Source organism: Fusarium graminearum, chromosome 1, assembly GCF_000240135.3.
Source record: "Fusarium graminearum PH-1 chromosome 1, whole genome shotgun sequence".
Classification (NCBI taxonomy): Eukaryota; Fungi; Ascomycota; class Sordariomycetes; order Hypocreales; family Nectriaceae; genus Fusarium; species Fusarium graminearum.
This window is the reverse complement of record NC_026474.1, coordinates 5,293,364-5,314,370: the sequence shown is the minus strand read 5'-3', so window position 1 is coordinate 5,314,370 and position 21,007 is coordinate 5,293,364. Positions and strand designations below refer to the sequence as shown.

The window sequence follows — 21,007 nt, the reverse complement described above, 5'->3', positions numbered from 1 at the left end:
CACTTTATGCTACCTTGGAAAACCTCTGAAGCACATAACCATCAGTGTTTTCTATATCCAACAGCACTATAGCACTTTACTTCGAGTATAGGCTAAACAAGGTGAGTAGTTCAAGATCTCGGTCAAGATCGGAGTGTGGGGGCCGTAGCGGGGCTCACCGAGGTGAGTGGCTCAACCTTAGTTTTTTCTTTTTTAAGAATCGCAAACCAGACTCCAATTCCAGCCCGCTCATACATAACTGCCGCAAGATGGATAAAGAGACTGTACAACCCAACTCATGGGTCGCCGTACGGCTTCCCAATGAGACATACAAGGTGTTTCAAGTTGTGCCAAATACGTAAGCCAATTCAGTCTTTTACACTCTGCGCAGCAACTAACTTTGCGACAGCACCATTTCCCTGGGCAAATACGGCTCGTTCCCGACGAATTTGATCATCAACCGCCCCTTTCACTTTACGTACGAAGTTCAAGATAGAGTCGAAGGCGAAACGTTCTCGCGACTCCGCGTTGTCCCGGCCAAGGAGCTCAACGCCGACGACTTGGCCGACGCCAACAAGGAAGCGACCGAGCCGGCCGAAGGCGACGATGTTATTGCCGCCGCAGATGGAGAGGAGCTCACCCTCGTCGACGAGAGCGGCAAGGTTCTTATTCGATCGAACCGCGAAATCATTGACGACTCGGCGCGACAGACGCTCAAGCCCGAAGAGATCGAGGAGCTCAAGCGCAAGGGCGCATCGGCTGGCAAGGAGCTGATCGCCAAGCTACTTCTCTCGCATACGGCGATTGACCAAAAGACGGCGTATTCTTTGGCCAAGTATAAGCTTCTCAAGACGAAAAAGTACATTCGACGATTTACTGTGCTGCCTCTTGACGTACCGATGCTGGCGCAGTGGTTATTGGAGGATCGCGATGCTTCCAAGATTCTTGAGATGAGGCAGGAGATGATGGCGCTGGTGGGATGCTGGGCAGACGTTCACTTTAGCGGCGCCGCACCAGAGGATACCACCACACCGCAGAGTGGAAGATGGTTAGTTGTCGACGACACGGGTGGCTTGCTCGTTGCTTCTCTGGCTGAGAGAATGGATATTCTTTATCCCAAACCCGAACCAGAGGCAGCCGAAGATATCGCTGCTACAGATAAGACGGAGCAGAACCAGCCCCAGACTTCAGAGGCTGCCAATCCCACAGAGCAAAAGCCAGAGAGGAGGCGACACCCCAAACGAAGCGATTTCAACGTTCCCTACGTCAACAAGAACACCCTCACTATGATCCACGGCCAGACCCAGCCTAACCTCGCTCTTCTTCGATACTTCAACTATGACGCCGCCAACGCCAACCCTTCACCTCCTTACCACCCACTTGACACCAACCTCATGGACATCTCCTGGCTACAGCTTCTAGCCCCCGAGGAAGATGACGCTTATAACAACAAGCCTCCTGAGGCCACACCCGAAGAGATTGCTAGCTGGAAGACAAACCGCAGAGGAAACTACCACCGCAAGAGAAGAAGATGGGCCCGTATTCGCCATGTTGTCGACACAACACGTGCTGGAGGCTTCTCAGGCCTCGCAGTCGCGAGCAGCATGGACCCCATCTCCATCGTCCGCAGCACTGTACCCCTATTATCAGGTGGCGCCCCCATCGCCATCTACTCCCCCAGTATCGAACCCCTAACGGAACTCGCCGACTGCTTTAGCGTCGCCCGCCGAGCCGCATGGGTATCATCGCCCCCGGCAGAGGTGGAGTCCAAGACGGCAGAGGAGCTCGAGCGCTGGGAGGGTTCTGAAGAGTTCCCCATCAATCCCACGCTTCTTCTCGGCGTGACGATTCAGAGCAGTAGGGCGAGACGATGGCAGGTTCTCCCCGGTCGGACACACCCCTTTATGACGGGACGGGGCGGTGCAGACGGGTTCTTGTTGACAGCATGGAGGGCGGTGCCGGTGGAGGGCAAAATTGAAGCAAGAGGCAGATTCAAGCGAAGAAAGGTAGAAACATCTTGAAGCAATGACATTTTGGTTAATGGTACCTAAGTTTCATAGCGCTTTTGTTGAAATATAATAGTAACCCATGACTGAGTCCGCTGTTGCCAGAAATCTGCCTTCAAAAGCCTTGACCAGTTCACTCCAACCACAACACCTTCATCTCCTTAAGATATTCCATTCGCTCTTTTCGGAATTCTTCCGTCTCGATGTCAAGGTCAAAGAGAGTTTCATTTTCCTGGCCCAAGACTAGTCGAAGCTTCAAATTCAACTTAGGCCGAAGTGCTTTCAAAGCCACTTTCCATTCCTCCAACTGATCTCGAAGTGCTTCGCGAACTGCACCCAACGAGCAAGCGACACGGGGTAAATGCTTCAAATGGAAGAGGTGCAGTTGGAGAGTAAGTGTTGTCGTGGGACTAAACCTGACTCTCATGGTTTTGGCAAACATGAGCAGTGATAAAGGGCTATCGAAGATGAATATGGCCCATTGCACAGCATGGTCTGCGTCAGGTGTAGAGTTTCGATGGGCATCTTTGGTTACAAGGTAATCCTTCTTGGCTTCCGCGATGGGTATGCGCCCGTTGTCTGGAGCACGTACGTAGATGCAGCTACCATGGGAAAAAACGTGTTTTGTTCTCAAATCATGATCAGGCCAGTCGATGAGCTTGGCGAAGAAAAAGTTTTTGATGTGCTTCATCTGCTTACGAATCTCCGCACTTGGTTGCACGTCGCGAGATTCCACCTCCTCGTTCAAACTCCCCCACCACTCGTGCACAATCTTTGTCGGCGTGGCCATCTTGTGAGGATTCTGGTAAGAGACTTTGGATACAGAATGGGCTTGTTGAAATGTGATGTGAATGCTTGTGATGATGAATGATGAGAGATGGATGATAGAGTATGGAAGATGGAAGATGGAAGATGGAAGATGGATGATAGACGATGGGAAAGCCAAGTCCTGAAATACCTCTTGGGTACTAAGGTAGGCAGGTAGATAGTTAGGTAGCTGCCTCCTATTCGATATCATCATACCAACCTGCCTGCATTGAACCTACCTACCTGCCTTTGAGACCACTTAGGAAGAGCAGTGTTATCAGAGATGACACGAGTAGGTCTGGTTAGGTAGGTAGTACCTACTATGTTTATTGACATGGCGGAAAGCTTAGAGGTTAAATATTCTCTCTGTATGGTCAGCTTCCTCTTGTATATAAAATAAGCTTATGAATGGTGTACTGTTCAGAGTGACAAGACGGACAGATCTCATTCTGTCTTGCTTGTTGTTGGTCAAGTTCATGGCCGAGGCTGGTAGGAATAAGATACTTTCTTCTATTCATACTATCATGAACTTATTTACAGTTCCAATAGTGTACAAATCCGTGCTGCCAAAGCCACAAATTATCTGATGTCTGTCTTCCCCTGTACAAGGAATACAAACCTTAGTACCGACGCCCACTGCCATCTTCGCGTTCTGCGTGGGACATGTTTCTGAAGTTGGTCTCTAATACTGGACCAAAATAATATGCACTCATTGCCAAAGTCAAATGGTGACAGGATTATGCAATCGCTTACTCGCAGGTCTTGGAGGTACCAACCTTGGATCGTCGACCAAAACAAAATGCAAAAAGGTCGTAGATGGCGTAAAAAGCATAGAGAGCCATGCTCATAGTTCCAAAAATGAAGAAAGGCACGAGAGTGTAGGTTGCAAGATCTATAAACCCGTTAGTGTCATTTCTCAGGCAGGAAGGGGTGTCACTTACAAACAAAGCCACCAGAGCGCTTGACCACGTTGAACAACTCGTTACCCATGATATTCTCAGCGCCCTCATTCCACTTCCAAGGACCGATGAATCGAAACTTGGTGTTGAAGTTGGATCCCATGGCCCAGGTGTAAAAGATCTTGAAGCCCTTCTTCATCATGGTCGAGGCGCGGGGGGCAGAACCCATGTCGAGGGCAAGCTGGTAAGCATAGCTCTCATGATCAACGGCTCGCTTGGTATCCCAAAAGCTGTAGTTGCCGCGGGAGTGAAGCTGATAATCGAGTTCGTAGGGCTCAAGAGCGTCAGGGTCGCGAGTAGAGGGGACTTCCTTGGGATAGCGGTCCTGGAGTAGACGGTAAACCCACAACTGGGCCTGGAGCTCGGCGAGGGGAGGGATGGCACCTATAAGCGTTGGCATATTACCTAGCAGTAGTCAGAAGACCTACCAATTGCAGGGCGAACGAATCCAATGTAGCCAATCGTTACATCTCCTTCCTTGTAGATGCCTCGGGCATTGGTCTGCGCAACGTTGGGGTACTCCTCGTTCAAAAAGGAAAATTCGCGGGTATAGCCCGTGGCAAAAACCACGACGTCGGGTTTACGCTGCTCTGTTGAGATGATCGAGTCGCTTGGGAGTGTCTTACCAAAGTTCATCGAGCCATCACGGCCGATGTTCTCGGGCCAGCTCACCACGTCAATCTTCTTGCCTTGTGTGTCCTTGATTTCAACATTTATGTAGGCAGATCGAACACGGTTGAACCAGGAAGTGGATCGCTTGCCAACATTCATGTAAGGGAGAGCTTTGTCGCTCTTGCAAAGAAGAACTATTGATGTAAGCGATTGCATCCGTTTAGAGGAGAGGTAAACTTACTGGAGTCTGCGTGTTTTCGTGAAGCGCTCATTTGGCCAACCCACTGGTCCGGACCCTCTTCGGTGCCAGAGATGAAGGTATGCATGTTCTTGATCCATTTGTCGTAATAGGTCCAGAGAAGTTGACTGTTCTGAAGCTTGGGGTGAACATAGGCTGTGTCGAACAGGCTTGCGACCGAAGTGTCCACTGGCTTGTTTGGGATGGTAGAAGTGTCTGATTGACCCCTAACCCGAGGAATGGGAATGATCTGTATAGTATTAGTGGGCTGTTCAAGAGGAAGCGATAGAGAACATACCTTGGGTGCACAAAAGAAACCATCGCGGTGACAAAGGGTGACAGTCTTGGCGGCCGAGGTCACGGCAAGGTAGGCAAGGTCCATACCAGTTTCGCCAGCGCCCATGATGTAAACATTAGTGTCTTTGCCAAACTGGTCTCGAGTCTTGAGCCGCGACGAGTGAAGGACTGTTTCAACTTGTTCGATGCCCTCGATGTAGGGCATAACTGGGTTCACGTTGATGCCTGTGCAGACGGCTACAGCGTCGCACTTCCACTCGAAAGGGCCAGACTCCTGAGTCAAGCTGAGGACATGACCAGTGTTGTTCTTTCCACGACGAACCTTAACAACCTTGGTGTTGCACTCGATCATAGAACCGAGGTTGAAGTGAGCGATGTAGTCCTTGAGATACTTGACATAAGCCGCCGGAGTGATGAAGTCAGGGGCATCCTTTGGGAGGCGAAAATCAGAAAAGGCAGTCAAATACTTTGAAGATACAAGCTGAGAAGGAGTTAACGACTGCGTGATTATTCTGTTAGGAGCAGATCTTACCTCGGCATCTTCGTACACACGATAGGCGAAAGTGCCTCCAACCTGGGCTTCAGATTCGAAGAGGCGGACCTCGATAGGAGGAATAGGAAAATACTCGTGAGCATGAGCGAGGAATCGAAGAGTGGCCAGACCAGCTGGGCCGCCGCCGATAATGGCGACTTTCATGATATTCTTGATCGTCGGTAGTAGTGATAGAAGGGATTCCAAGAAGAGCCGATGATAGGCAGTCAAGAAATATTTGTGATCAGAAGTTGTGTAGGAAGAGCTGAAGATTGAAGATTAAAATAAATAAAAAAGAAGAAATATATCAACCAAGAGCGCGGTTAGCGTGTTAACAAGCTAGGTAGGCAGATAATCGCAAAAGGTGAATTTCGGAGCTGGCACTGCTTTGGCAGCTGACAGAATAACCAACATGCACTGCTACTCTGACGTTCCATCGCGCTGCAGGATTATAGTAAGCCTCAGCCGTAATATGCACTCCATATTTATTGGGCTGATTTTCTGGTATTTTTAGTACCCAGATAACGAAAAATTGGGTTGTATTCTCATTGCTCAAAAGTGAGGCTATCGTCAATCACAGGAACAGTGTGGACTTATGTGGCCCAACGCAACTCGACGTAATTCCTACAGTAATTTTATCGTATATATATGCTTAAAGAGATGGATTAGGGATATTGTCAATGGAATTTTAAGAGGTAGGTAGGTATCTGGCATGTTTAATCTCTGTGACAGTAAACGAATCACTTAGGCTCTCTTGAGCATGGACAAATAATTACACACCATCGCTTTTACTGAGGTTCGAGCCTCGGATTCTCTTGCTATTCTGCAAGAATTCCATGTTAATATTAGTATAATTAATTGTGAAGATGCTGCTCTACAATTTCCATGCCATGAAATAGCATAAAATTCAAGACAGAAGAGCAGGCCAGAGAAAATGAATAGCTCAAGAGTAGGCTCGAGATGATGTAGCGAGACAAATATTTTATATCTTAGGCAAGCAGCATCACGTTGTCTGTAACCCAAGGGCCATAATATACAGGCACAGTGACATCTCGAAAGTCTGGATTCTCTCAATCTTGTTTATTGACCTACCCGATACTTATTTTGGGGTATTAGTCAGTCAGGAAGTGTCAGTGATAGAACACAAATGCCTTCCTTTGATTTGTAGCAAGTTTCCAGTCTTCATTCGATGCTGTGGTTGGGCTTTCTTTACCGGTAACCGTGTTAGAGATTTGCAACCAAGAGTCTTTTCGAGAGAATAATTGGAAGAACCCAAGTAGATTCGCAAAACTTGTTGAAGCACAATCGGTAGACACATGGAGCAAGAACTCTATCCAACCAAAGCTTGTTGCGTCTCATAGTCACCTCGACGGCTTCATCAATCACTCGTTGGTTCGCCAGACGAAGGAATCAACTTAGTTACCCACAACCAGTAATTTTAATAAGTCCTTCAACACAGCTACCAGTTGCGGTAGATTGCACAAAGTTCATTTGACAGTTTGTTCATCATTCTTGCCTAGAAACTCAATACCATCACGGTTAATGTGAGCATGGCCAACATCAGCCATGCATTGCTGAGTAAGGGTTTGGTTATTCATTCATCTGCAGAACTTCTCTTCCGTTGTACGTATAGAATCACAAATGCTTGCCCTACTTCTTCATCGAGATCATTCTGAGTTTCGCAAACTGGCTGGAACCATTTGTCTGGTGGAGTTCTTCCCGCACAACAATCGATCGATTCGTCCTGCAACTGCTCTCTGCGGTGGCTTTCTCCATTTCGGTCCTATATTTTTGTGCCCGTCATGGCCTCCCAACATCTCACCTGCAGGTCTGGCTTGCTCGAGTGGTTTCTCAACGAGATGAGATTCAGTAATGCGCCCAGCATGAAGTGTTTACCAAAGATTGGTGTGTGGGTCGCGCGTGGTGATGCAGAATATTCATCTGGATCCATTATCATTTTCACAAGTGTAGCCGTACCCTTCTCTCCCCTGTTTTGATACAGCAGGGCTAGTCCTATATCATGTTAACCATCAGTCTTCCCAAGGGCGTCCCTCAGCTTTGCATCAATTTTGACATCGCGATGGGAAAAATGTTACAATCATTGAGTTAACGTATAGAGTTCATGTTGCAACGATATCTCAACGTCATACGCGTGTGTGCCTCACTCCGGCGTTACTTTGACCCATTTGGCATGTGTCGGTGAATGCCGTTGGAACTTAATTGGTTAGAATTAGTTATTGTTCTTCAAACCCGTGTCTGTAGACATGATCGCGATGTTCAGTCTGTCAAAGATGCCCAGAACATTCACTCCGCATTGCCGCCTCAGGAATCAAGGCTGGCCAAAGAGAAGATGCATCATCCGATGTTGCCCGCCTTAAACCTCGACCGATATCGTTGGAATCCTAGTGGTCCATCTTCTGCAATCCAGGAGCACCTCCTACATCTACATTCAAAATAGAGGCTTGAACCGGGCCGAAGACACCATGCGACGATGCGAGCTTCATCACGAGCCGGACATCTCTCCTCGTTGAACAGCTCCCAGTCGCCCTAACAATCTTTCCCCCGCATTTGCTATCAAAGGTCCAACACCTTGGTTACTTGGAGCTCATTTACGCCGCTTACCGTTTGACCTTAATTTGGCTAAGGTCTCAAAGACGTTGACTGGTTCTTTTGAGAAATCTTGTGAGAACTTCCAAAGTCTATGTACTTATCTGGTACGATGGCCTCAGTCATGTCTTCAACACAGACCCTAATCCCCCCGAACGTCTTCCAAGGCTTCTTTTACAGCGGAGAACTCTCGGCCTGTTTACTTCTATGATGAAGAAACTTGAGGAATGCATCAAGTCACATACGAGCATGTCTGCATGCCATTGGCTTTTCCATAGCCTTTTACATCATTCTCGTCCTGCAAGGCTCTTACGTGCTGATCATGTGATATCTCATCAAGGCTGTTCTTTCGTCGAAGTTGCTGCTCTTTACCCACAACGTACTCAGATCTGAGCATCGTCGATGTCATGACAGCCTCATTTCCCCTCCATTCGCAAATTATGGCTTGTTGTCCACCAAACCTCGAAACTTTGAACGACAGCCACGGACATCTCTTGGGCTCCGACCCCCTCCCAACATGTTCACTGGGTGATCTGGTCAGGGTTCATCTCAAGAATTAGAGATACAAAAGGCCTGGATGTTCTCAAGGAATATCTCATCTCAAACCGACCAAGTTCGCACCTCATTCGTTACCTTTCTAATCTGCTCTCTACCAGACAGCAGAGATGAAAACGTCCCTCTTTTACGCCCTTAATGGCGCTCTTGGGGCAGTAGCCCACGAGTCGCTTGCCTATTTCAAGATTGACTCCGGAAAGGAAGAGCATCGCTCCCTCGATGGCTGTTCAAAGCATGGCAAGCACAAGTGGGTTCCTGACCCTTCCACCTTTGTTTTCCCACAGAACGACTATAAGCCCGGAAACTCCTGGGATCTCTGTGTTGACTCGGCTCACTGTGCCCCTCACGAGGCTCTGAGCAAGGTCACCTTTGATTTCAAGGATAACGGCATTATCTTCAACTTCAAGCACATCGAGCACTACAAGTATGAGGATGTTGTCGTCTATGTCGAGCGTGGTAAGCCTCCTACTGAGTACTCCCAGAAGTACAGCAAGGATAGCGATCACTGCAAGATCATTAGCGACTACAAGAAGGCCAAGTGCCATATCCCTTACTTCTCGCTGACTGATGGTGGCTCCTACGACGAACTTTGCCCCATCAAGGACAACGGCGGCTGGAGACTTTACGTCAAGATCAAGGCCAAGATCTCTCATGGTTACAAGAAGTACAGTCTCTTCAGCCGTGCCGGCGATATCCATGAGAAGTACTTCACTCTCAGCTACACTTGTGCTGAGTGCAAGGAGTAAGTCTATCCATTTGAAACCACTTTCTATATCCTGGTGCTGATACTACTTAGATACAAGCACAAGGAAGGTAAGTACGAGGTGATAGAGGAAGTTGAGGACTATCCCGAGGGTGAGAAGAAGAAGTACGACGAGTACAAGCATGAGAAGGAGGAGAAGAAGTACAACGACTATGAGGAGGAAGGAAAGGAGAAGTATGTCTCCGACATAAAGCTTGGTTTCGCAAATACTAATTCGTATCCCAGGTACAAGCGTGGAGTCGACGAGGAGGAGGAGACGGAGTACAAGGAGAAGGAAAAGGAGAAGGAATTCCGCCATGAGCATCATCACAAGCATCACCACCATCATGGCCACCAGCATGAGCACAAGCACGGCCACAAGCACGGTCATCTTCATGGTCATCTTCATAAGGAACACCACTACAATCATCACGATAAGCATCACGGTTATGGCAAAGGTCATGAGCACAAGCACTACGGATACGACCATCATGATCCTAACTACCTCCACGAGCACAAGGATTATAATCACGGCGATCATGGTCATCATTACGATGAGCACAAGCATTATGACCACTACGGTCACGGCCACCACCACCATGATGACTACAAGCACCACGAGCACTATGATCCCAGCCGTCACCATGACCACGATAGCTTCTTGAACGATTTCTTCAAGAAGTACGGACACTACGATTATCACCACGGAAAGCACCATCACGAGCATCACGATGGATACAACCACCACCATGCTCGTGATTTAGCTGATGATGAGATCAAGAAGAGTGAAAAGGACGAGTACAAGCACAAGCATGGTCACAAGCATGGTCACCACCATAATCACAATCATGACCATCACCACAAGCATCGCCACAGCCATCATGATTACCATCACTACGAGCATTACGATCCTGGCTACCATTATGATCACAAGCACCATGACTACAAGAACTACGATCATAAGGACTACAAGCACTATGATCACAAGCACCACGATTACAAGCATGGCCATCACAACTACGATCATAATGATTACAACTACTATCACAAGCACCATGACAACAAGCATTATGATCATCACCATGGCGACAAGCACTACGGTCATCATCACGAGCATCACAAGCACTACGAGCATCATGATCCTAGCTACCACTACGAACATCACAAGCACTATGAGCATCATGATCCTAGTTACCACCATGAGCACCACAAGCACTACGATCATCACCATGGCGACAAGTACAAGCACCACCCCAAGCGATCCGACGAGCACCATGACAAGCACCACGGAAAGCACTACGAAGAGCCTGTCACTGTCTACTACAAGGAGAAGGCTGAAGATGTCAATGCCAAGGCGAACCATGTGATTTACGAGAAGGTCCAAAAGCACGAGATCCCTGCCCACATCTACAAGAAGCTTGCGGAAGCCAAGAAGCACCAATACGATCATGAGCACAAGTATGGTCATGAGCATAAGCATGCCGAGGAACAGTACCACCAGAAGAAGCTCGCCGAAGCCAAGCTCTCCAAGGCCATCGAGGAGTACTACGCCCTTCACTATGGAAAGCAGCACAACGAGCACAAGAAGCACGAGCCTGAGAAGAAGTACTACGAGCAGAAGGAATTTGAGAACAAGAAGGAGCATGAGTACAAGAAACATGGTCCCAAGGCGTACTACGAGCACAACAAGTATGGTCACCTGAACGAGCACAAGCACCACGACAAGCACGAGGAGTACGAGCCCGAAAGGTACAACCACGCTCATTACAGGCACAAGGAGCACAAGCCTAAGTACGATTCAGACCCCTACCACGACAAGAAAGCGTTCCTGAAGGATTACAAATACGACGGAGTGAACATTCATTCCACTTGGGAGAAGCTCTACAAGGCCAAGATTGAGCATGACCACAAGCAAAAGCAAAAGGCTTACGCGGTTCATTTTGACAAGCACCCTCCTTTCTACAAGCATTCCAGCTTCAAGCGCTCGGCTCTGCCCAAGTACTATCATGGAGACGAGGCAGTAGAGATCGACACCGCCAAGGTCGAGAAGTACATTGAGAAGGCCGAGTACAGAATCAACGAGGGTATCAGCAAGGCCATCTACAAGGCCATCAACTCTGCTGGTGATGACCCTTCTACTGGCACCATCATCAAGTTTGTCAACAAGGTTGAGGCTGCTATCAAGTACATCGTCGCCAAGAACCTCAAGAAGGCTGTCGCCCACATCGCCGAGATCCACGGTATCGAGGAGCCTTCTGCTGATGAGGTTGAGAAGTACATCTACAAAACTGCCAAGCATATCCTCAAGGCTGCTGACGAGATCTTCACAAAGACCATTGATGCTCTTGGTGAGGACCCTAATGAGAAGGAGGTTGAGTACGCTGTCGCCAAGGTTGAGAAGCTTCTCGCCAGGGTTGTTGACAAGTACGTCCGAGAGGCTATCGTTGGAATCTTTGATCTGGAATATGTGACTGAGAATTCTTATGGCGAGTATGAGAAGTATGACAAGCGCCAGGTGGCCAACGCTCAGAATGTTACGGCATCCGCCAACAGCACCACTGCTGCCAATGACACTGCCCCGGCTACTAATGCTATCTCGACAAAGGCTGTCAACCGACTCATGAGACTGTTTATGCGCCAGGATTCCCAGAACGCCACTCAGGCTGCCAACACCACTGCCCAGGCTGCTAATGCCACCGAGACCCAGACTCTGATGAGGTTCATGAGACGTCAGGCGTCCAAGGCTGACAACGTCACCGAGGCTGCTGTCAATGCCACTTCTCAAGCCGCCAATGTCACTGCCGAAGCCGCCAACGCTACCGAGACCCAGACTCTGATGAGGTTCATGAGACGTCAGGCGTCCAAGGCTGACAACGTCACCGAGGCTGCTGTCAATGCCACCGCCCAAGCCGTCGCCGACGTTGATCAGGCTCTCAACACCACCGCTCAAGCTGTCAACGTCACTCAGGCCCAGAACAGCAAGCGTACTGAGGTCTACAGCGATTCCAAGATCGAGAAGGTTGTGGAAAAGGCTGCTGAGAAGGCTGCCGACAAGCTCATCAACAAACTCGACAAGGAGGAGAGCAAGAGCCAATCGAAGCGAGATGCCAAGTTCTACAACGGATACCTTCCCAAGTGCAAGGGCAAGATCATCAAGGCTTACGGCATCGATGGTCTGCACTCTGGTCCCCTGAAGGACTTCAGCGTCAAATCGCACCCCAACACATGTCACAACCACCAGGGCGACTATGTTGTCTACAGCCATGATGAGCTCAAGAAGACTGTCTACGGCAAGCTCTACGAGTCTCATGGAGGCGACAACAAGTTTGGCAACTACTTCATCGAGTTGGTCAAGGGCCACGACAGCTACACCAAGGATATTGTCGTCTCGATCGATATCTCGGACAAGTACCAGTACGAAGCTACTGAGGCCAAGGTCTTTATCGGCTGCAGCGCAGGTTTCGACCACCACTCCAGCGACAACATCTGCTCCGAGAAGACATACCCTTACCTGGCTGTTGCTGAGAAGGGACTCAACGAGTTTGTCTTTGCTATCCCCGACAAGTACATGTGCCACGAGTACTACATTGCCATTGTCGTTGATTTCTGCGACACCAAGTACTCCTCATAGGTCAGGGGGTATCCGACCTGACAGAGCATTATGGGAAGTAGATAGTTGTTTAACCCGGGGCTGGTCCAGGCGCGGTACTTGTACAGTGTCCCAGCGGGTTGAGAAGGGACCAGGTACAATGTTTTAATCTGTTGAAAAGTGTTTTTCAGATAGTCATTCATTAACAAAAGTAACCTGTCTCTTACATTTGAGTATTTGCCATTGTGTTTAGTGAATGTTGTGAAGAGGAGGTGTCGACTTTGAGCAGTTGCGACTGCTCCTCTTCATTTGCCTGGCAAACTTTGAGTCTGAGACCAAGACTTGTATCAGTGGGATTTGTCAAGATGGTAAACCATGAAGTGACTGCAGTGTGTGCAAGTTACCGTTCCCTATCCACACTGACCTTCCGTGACAAGTGCTGACGCTCGACAAGGCCACAGCTCAACTTAGATTAATTCTTGGACTACTTATTTTTACACCCTAAGACTTAGGAGGCCACCTTTCCACTACCCAGTAGGCAACCAACCCTGTCAACAACCTCGATATCACCAAAACAAAAAGACAGCATCGGCAAAAGGATACCAACGCCGCGAGACGTTGGATATGCGTAATCTGGGAATCGAACCCAGGGCTCCCCGATGTTACACGAATGGCAACGGAGAATTTTACCACTAAACCAATTACGCTGGTGAAGAGAGAGAAGAGGTTATCACTCGACGGAGATCGAGGTATGCGTAATCTGGGAATCGAACCCAGGGCTCCCCGATACTTGCTTGGCAACGGAGAATTTTACCACTAAACCAATTACGCTTACTCTTTGTTGAAGTGAGGCCGAGCAAGTAGCGTATATGCAGTTCACGATGCTGGGTCTTGGTGGAGTGAATAATTTTACTTGGTGTGGGGCTGGCGGGTAAAGCGGATGGGGCCGCTAGTCGAGCCAATTATGTATGCTGGGACCCAACGGTGGTGCAGGAAGCTAGTCCAGATACGAGAGATAGTCACGTGCACCATCAGAGCAACAACAGTAACAAGTCCTCAAGGTATCAGAAAATTTAGCCGCTGAGAACATAAGAGACGAAATTAGTAGGTCATCTTATTCCATTTAGACTATGCTCTTTAGCTTATTTATTTTTATATTCTAAGACTTAGGAGGCTAGCTTTTCACTACCCAGTAGTAAGTATCCGTTCAGATTCATTACTGTAATTTGAAACAATCTTGACCACTATAATTGAAGTCTGTCTATCTGAAGTATTTATGAACTTGTTATTCACTGGGGTGTTTATTGCCTCAGCACGAGCATACTAGTAAGATCTTGAGTTGTTCTTCTCAATTTGCTCAAAGAATAAGTGTATAGTATCTAATCTAAGTCTATTGTTAAGGAAAGGATTGTCTTATGTCGCGAGACTAGAAAGGTTGCTAGACAAAACCAGAGAATACTAATCTAAACATCTAGTCTACCCTGATAAAAAGAAGAAAAAAAAGGGAAAAGAGAGGAAAAATCTCTATATACCACGCTTGGGGTCAATGATAGCCGTGATGCAGTTATTCTTAACCCATCCACCTACTTTCTCCCCCTTATTATTACGGTTGCAAGAATCGATGGGAACCTGGAAATAACGCATACACTCGTTGTAATCCGCCTTCCACAGACAGCCCTTTGCAACAGAGAACTCAATCTTGAAGTGATATCCAGTCGAAGGTAGCTTCTTTCCCTCCAGCTTATCATTGGACCAATAATAGCCGTTATCCTTGTTCTTAGCAACCACGTCCCGACAGAAGGATTGAGCAGCATATGTGATAGCATTAGGGTTTGAAACCTGGCCGTCACGACCGTTACAGCGGGTGTAGTTATCGGAGAACTTTGGACTGTTCGCGGTAGGACTGGGGCTCGGTTTGCTGGTGGTCTTGGTGTTCACCCATGCCTCGCACCTTGAGTGAGTCACACAAGCCTGTCCGTGGCCGACACCAACACCCTGATTGCACATGCTCTCAGTTACTGTCTTGGTACAAGAGCTACCTTCAGGGGTTGAGATTGTAAGGGGAATACGGTCAGATAAAGTAGGAGCATCTGTCCACCAACCGGGCCGTTGACCAATCGTGGGACCAGTCTTTGTCGTAGTGGTCGCCATCTCAGTAGAAGAAGGCATCTCAGTAGAAGAAGGCATCTCAGTTGAAGACGGCTTCTCTTCTGAAGACGGCTTCTCGGTGTTCGAGCCATCCGAAGATGTCCTGACAGCGGTGGAAAAGGTCGTAGGCTCCTCGGAGGAAGTTTCGCTTGGGACAGGACGCTGACAAGAGAGTCCATCGCCATCACGCTTGGCGACAATGTCCCACTTCCAGTCGGGCACAGGTACTCCCCACTTCTCGTCATCAAGACCAGCCTTGTGGCTCAGCCTGGCCTTCCATGTATCAACCTTGGCGTTCCATTCGTCTTGGTTTGCTGCCGCCACGTTCGGAGCTTCATTCAAGTCGGATGTCACTTTCTCGATAATCTTTGTCTTTGCATACTTCACTGCAGTGTTGATGGACCAAGCTTCTGTACCATCGAATCTGCTGGCCATGAAGTTCTTATAGGCATCCGCGAATGACCAGATACCGTTCTTTACTGCATCATTGTTCATGCAGCCTTTGGCATTGTTATCCATATCCACACTATACCAGTGTTAATGGAAAACGTATGAGGGTGGGAAAAGGTGAGTGTATACTTACAATCTTGAGTAGAGTCGTTGATTTTGTCTCACCATAGCCTCAAGTGCTTCAGGAACACTAAACATCTCGACACCGATAGCTAGTTTTTCGAGTTCATCAATCTTATTCTCAATCCAAGTGTTGGCGTCACCCTCGGACGTGGTAGCGGTGACATCCTTTGCGGCCGAAACCAAGCTGTCAGCCTGCTTTCGTACATCGTTGAAATTGCATGTATGTCCCTGAATCAGAATATCAGAATCGAGTTGTGAGATCAGATGCAGCCCCTAGGAAACAGGGGACATGCTCTGAGTCTTACCTTTGCACCACCATTAGTCCATTGGTCCATCGCAATCATATCGTCGAGATATTTTGCCGCTCTAACAGCAGTAGGGTTATTCTGCTTGTTGTTGCTGTCCTTGGATTGGGGATAAGCATTAAACACCTTCTCGAGAAGGTTATTGTTAGTGTCCACGCCACCGTAAGCTTTCATGTCCTCGCAACTGATCTTCTTTTGAGCAGGGCCATCGCTCAGTCCCCTAATGTCGGGCCCGTTCTTATCGATGATCTCTCGGAAGAAGTCAAGTAGCATACTCTTCTCGTATACGTGATCGATAGAAGCTCCATTTTTACTGGTTACACGCGATTTGGCCTCGGCTGCTGTAAGATGGCCCTTCAATTCAGGGACGCAGTTTTCGCCTGGAATAGTGAACCACCATCTCTTGATGTCTTTCAAGGGGGAGTTCTTGGGAATGATATCGGCGTCGTTGTCCAACACGAGGTTTCCTCCAGGATAGTCGGGAAACGAGGGCATGTTGAATCCATCGCAACCTCCAATGTCCTTGAGTTTTTGGACAGCTCTTCGCTCAAGGCCGCCTTCTTCCAACTCTTCAGGTTCTACATCGGCCACTAGTTCCCGCTGACAGGACTTGCATGAACTGCTTCCTGAAGGGCCACATGCTGCAGCAGATGATGTAGTAGTGGTTCCTACCACATCGCATCCAGTGTGTGTCTTGGTGCATGTTGTTTGACATTCCGGCGTGATGGTGCTGCCAGCTGGGCCTGTATAGGCTGTACAAGCAACGAAACAATCGGTAACAGTAGCCTTTTCAGTACATGTAGCAGAGGAAGACTTCTTTTCATCATCATCGTCGTCGTTACCGTTTTCGGATGTATCAGGAGGAGTCGTGCAAACAGGAGGTATGCAAGGGAACTTGAACTTGGGAAGGCCAGGGAGCTTGAACCAACTACCAGCTACCTTGGGAAACCCAAATAATACAATACCTGAGCCCTTTCCACCGCAGATAGGGCACCCAACAAGTACTGGAACAACAGTCGGACCAGAATCATCTGATGTTGTGATCCAAGTGTTGGATACCCAATCAGGGTGGCCGGTGACAGTTGAGGGGGCAAGTCCCTCAGGGAAATCTGTAATGGTTGGAGCAGGTAAAGCATTATTGGCACTAGTGGTCTCTGGTTTGGGGGTAACTGGCGGGATATCGCCACTCTGTGTTTTGGTGACAGGATCATGATCGCCTCCATCACTTGTAGTAGTACCACTGGATGTAGTGATTGTGTCGTGGTTGGAAGATCCGGTGTTGTCAACAGGCTTGGAAGTGGTATCATCGACCGGCTTAGAGGTGGTGTCATCAACAGGCTTGGAGGTATTATCGATAGGCTTGGTGGTGGCATCGTCAACAGGCTTGGAAGTAGCATTGTCTCCGTGGGTAGTTGGTTGAGCTCCATCTTCTGACTTTGTTTCTTCAGGTTGAGTATCCTCAGACGAAGTGCCAGTGGGCTGACCATTGGAGTCACCCGGGACAGGCATTGTCACTGACTGGTTTTCGTCGACACCTCCTAAGCTAGTCGCCGCAGGTACGTCTCCATTATTGTTTGACTGACCGTCAGTAGGCTGGTCCTGCACGTCGGTATTACCGGCGTCAGCTGGGGCAGTCTCAGGCGCAGGAAGTCCAGAGTCTTCTGCTCCGTTGAAAGCCTGGCTAGCCTCGGTAGCAGGAATAGACACTGAGACTTCATCTTTTCCATCATCGTGGGAGTCTGTTGAGATTGAAGTCTCAACCGCAACATCCTCATTTGGCAAGCTCACGACGACTGGAACAGATGACGTTTCAGCAACCTTATCTTGACATTCATCAGGTACTCCCCCAGACGTGAGGGCAGATCCTGATGCTTCAGCTGGATTGCAGGGGCCACCAAGAGCCCCCACAGTCCAAAGGGCCAAGATTAGAGAGTATCTCATGGCTATTGGGAAAAGATTGAAATAACGAATGAATCACTTTGTTTGATCACAATGATAAAAGAAAAAGGAAACGAGAAAAGGGTAGTTGTTCTAAGGAATCGAGGTTGTAGTTGTGTTTTCAAAATTGAAGTCTAAGGACACTCATGATATATACATACATATACAAATACAACAGCTTCTGAAATACTATCTCCAGTATTCAAGAGATTCAGTACTCAGCCTTACTACCAGCTACAGCGTCTGGGTTTCGAATCCAATGTTGTATGAGCAGCATCTTTGACAAGAGTCTGATTGGACGTTATCCAGAACCATCTCGGGGATATTTCTCAATTGCGGTCTAGTTAGCAGTAGGCGAGGGTGATTATCATGCCGCAAGCTTCCGTGGAAGTAGATTCGTATCACCATTGCCTCAAAAGAGAGGCTATCACGAGAATACAGTAAGAAAGGTATGCTAAGCAGCCCCCGTACTTACCCCAATAGTGAGTCTCAGATACTAAGCAAGAGGCTTTGCTCAGGCAAGATAGGAAGGAGTCTCATGAAAACTAAGCACTAAGATACTATCACTAATACTATCATCATTTCCCCTTGCTATTTCAGTCAGACACAGAGTCTAGACAGTCTATCTGCTCAGCCCATTAAATCAAATCAAATCCTGGCGTCTATAGTTTTCTCATGGCCCAATAGGAGAGAAGATTCACACTTCAAATCCCGCTCCATAGTCAAATCAAGGCTGAGGCTGACGGGATAAACAATAACCTTGCAGTCAGTCAGATCATGGTTCGTCAGAAAGTACTTTGGAGTTTGCTGCTTATGCGGGAGGACAAGGACGTGTAGCTCAAATAGGTAAAGTGCTTAGCGCTTTCATATCAGATCAACAGGACCAAGAGGAACACGAGATACTCTGAGTTTGCTAGTACCGCCACTGGAGATTGTTGACGGTTATATCATACTTAAAGTTGATGTTGGAAACGTCTGCCCGTTGGAGGGCTGTGCCAATCATGGGAATATGATCGAGACCTTATTTGCATAGTATAAGCTTATTAAAGAGTGGGCTATGCGCCACTGACTAGCCTGTAGAATCCTCTGCTGACAGGAGAACCACTAACGTTGCCATTCTTTACTTTAAAAAGTTCCCCTTGCATACAAGCTTTTGATTACGAACCGCTTTAACTCTCCGACCTGTTCTTTTCCTTTTTGCAAACAGTCATGTCTCCCAACCCTGATTATGTCTACTGCACTATTTGTGGCATGGCCCTTGACGACAGCACAGTTGTCTTAGCGGGTCCTTATTGGCCAACATACGATGCAATACCTCCAGAGACTCAGATGTCTAATCTGGAAGTTATTCGCTATGCTGCAGAAGTAGATCATTACCCTGGTAAACTATTTCTGCTCCCTAGCAGAGAAGAGGTGTATCCTCAACACCCGTATCATATTGATTCTCAGTCTGATAAACATTGGGATACCGCCAAAGCAAAAATGTATATCGGGATCCACGCAGCTTGCGACAACCTTGCTCAACGCGCTCTGAAAAGCGCGTCCAATACCAGAATTAGCTCCATTAGCGACCTTTGGTTTACACTGGAACGTCGCTGTGCTAGCTATCTTGAGCAACGACTTCTAGAGCGACCTTCACCAACGGATATGAATTACGTTCCTCCTATTCCAAACAACTCACCTGGCCAGCCACTCTCTCTCGGCTTTGAACGATATTACGTTCCCGTTTACTGTATGGAGCAATGGGGAGACGAGTGGGAAGGATGGGTAAGCTTACTCTCATTTGAAATCTCACATCTGGCCTTATATGCTAATAAACTTGGGATATGATAGTGGGATGAGAACCCCATAAAAATCTCCGAATTGACCCCTAAGCTGATTTCAAATCTAGAGAGACTGGATGATAGCTCAGTCCAGGTCTCGACGGAAGCATCGCCAGAGCAAATTGCAGATTATGTCGATAACTTTTTCCGAGATACACAATTGTTTCTCAAAGGTGACAACAATATCTCTCAGTCCATATGGAAAGAAATATTCCTCCAAATCCCGTTTCTCTTGGATCTTAATGTCGAGGCAATGAATATCAAGACTGGTTCTGATGCGGGAGATAGCGAGAAGTGGAACTGGGAAAAGCTCACTAGACAGGTTATGAGCTCACCACATGCTCCGCCTCCGGATGCAGCCAGTTATCGTGATGAGGGTGTATGGAGTTACAACGACGTTGGGCTGGATGTTCCTGGTGGATTTACTAACCGCCGACGAATTTGGCAGATTTTGGAAGACATGAGTCCCAATGATGTACAGGCTGGAGCAGTAGCAGGAGATACGTGTAACTAGCAGAGCTCAAGAATTCAAATAGGACACAGTCTAAATAACAAGCCAACTTGGCAAAACAACAATATCAAAGGATGTTGTAGCACACAGCTCCCATGTTTAATCACAGTGGGAAATACTTAGAGCATAACTCCACCATAATACAATGTAATAATATGGCAGTCTTCTTTGTTTTTGGATAGGATAAAATGGAAAAAATACATATAACCTATTACTCTCTTAAATGGCAGTTACTTTTACACCTCTCTAGAGTCTCGCAATTAAATAACAATATAAACAGCTAATTATATAAGTTAGATACCAAGTGGGTAGTGTACGCAGGCGCCTCAAAAGAATCGCTATCCAAGGTTGGAGAGGTGGCACGCACTGGTTTTGAGACAAAGTACAGTCTGCCTAGCGGATCAGAATGGGTCAAGGTTGGTGCCTTCGCTGGAGATGATCATTTGAGAAACTCGAGCGTGGTGCCTGTTACCAAGTAGCATACTGATAAAGACTAAGCAACCCGACAAGGACAATTACGAGGCTGTATTAGCATTCAGTATGGCTGCAAACTTTAAATTTCAGACTGTAGGAGAGAAAATTTCAGAATAGATTTGGTTTGGTGCAATCATTCCCTTACCCTGCTCTCGAGACCGTAGAGAGAAACGCATACCTGAGCTGATGGGTGAGCTTCATCTTTAGCTACGGCATGTGACCATGTACGGAGAACTCTAATTAGCTACTTAAATACAATAAGCTCTTTAAAAAATAAAGACTTATATATCTGAGATTAGAGGCTGTGACTCT

The 21,007-nt window shown here is 47.7% G+C and overlaps 6 protein-coding genes and 2 non-coding genes across 8 annotated transcripts; 3 read left to right on the top strand and 5 right to left on the bottom strand.

Moving 5' to 3' along the window:
• Window positions 1-248: 248 nt before the first annotated feature.
• FGSG_11976 (uncharacterized protein) lies at window positions 249-2,254 on the top strand (the record flags this gene model as incomplete). The annotated part of the gene is made up of 2 exons (XM_011319119.1): window positions 249-337; window positions 389-2,254. The coding sequence occupies 2 exons, from the start codon at window positions 249-251 to the stop codon at window positions 1,998-2,000; spliced, it is 1,701 nt and encodes a 566-aa protein (XP_011317421.1). The 3' UTR covers window positions 2,001-2,254.
• Window positions 2,119-3,128, bottom strand: FGSG_11975 (uncharacterized protein; the record flags this gene model as incomplete). Its single annotated transcript, XM_011319118.1, has 2 exons — window positions 2,119-2,953; window positions 3,013-3,128. The coding sequence occupies 2 exons, from the start codon at window positions 3,126-3,128 to the stop codon at window positions 2,119-2,121; spliced, it is 951 nt and encodes a 316-aa protein (XP_011317420.1).
• Window positions 3,129-3,541: 413 nt separating this feature from the next.
• On the bottom strand, window positions 3,542-5,595 carry FGSG_11974 (uncharacterized protein; the record flags this gene model as incomplete). Its single annotated transcript, XM_011319117.1, has 5 exons — window positions 3,542-3,684; window positions 3,734-4,135; window positions 4,180-4,557; window positions 4,605-4,851; window positions 4,900-5,595. The coding sequence occupies 5 exons, from the start codon at window positions 5,593-5,595 to the stop codon at window positions 3,542-3,544; spliced, it is 1,866 nt and encodes a 621-aa protein (XP_011317419.1).
• Window positions 5,596-8,702: 3,107 nt separating this feature from the next.
• On the top strand, window positions 8,703-12,965 carry FGSG_01599 (uncharacterized protein; the record flags this gene model as incomplete). Its single annotated transcript, XM_011319116.1, has 3 exons — window positions 8,703-9,334; window positions 9,389-9,529; window positions 9,581-12,965. 3 exons carry the CDS (start codon window positions 8,703-8,705, stop codon window positions 12,963-12,965), a joined length of 4,158 nt encoding a protein of 1,385 aa, XP_011317418.1.
• Window positions 12,966-13,548: 583 nt separating this feature from the next.
• Window positions 13,549-13,630, bottom strand: FGSG_20530. The gene has a single exon. It is a non-coding gene; the product is annotated as a tRNA-Gly (tRNA).
• Window positions 13,631-13,675: 45 nt separating this feature from the next.
• On the bottom strand, window positions 13,676-13,754 carry FGSG_20529. The gene has a single exon. It is a non-coding gene; the product is annotated as a tRNA-Gly (tRNA).
• A 693-nt stretch (window positions 13,755-14,447) lies between these two features.
• On the bottom strand, window positions 14,448-17,890 carry FGSG_01598 (uncharacterized protein; the record flags this gene model as incomplete). The annotated part of the gene is made up of 3 exons (XM_011319115.1): window positions 14,448-15,597; window positions 15,655-15,872; window positions 15,950-17,890. The coding sequence occupies 3 exons, from the start codon at window positions 17,888-17,890 to the stop codon at window positions 14,448-14,450; spliced, it is 3,309 nt and encodes a 1,102-aa protein (XP_011317417.1).
• Window positions 17,891-19,096: 1,206 nt separating this feature from the next.
• Window positions 19,097-20,700, top strand: FGSG_01597 (uncharacterized protein; the record flags this gene model as incomplete). The annotated part of the gene is made up of 3 exons (XM_011319114.1): window positions 19,097-19,654; window positions 19,721-20,216; window positions 20,519-20,700. The coding sequence occupies 3 exons, from the start codon at window positions 19,097-19,099 to the stop codon at window positions 20,698-20,700; spliced, it is 1,236 nt and encodes a 411-aa protein (XP_011317416.1).
• Between the last annotated feature and the right edge of the window lie 307 nt (window positions 20,701-21,007).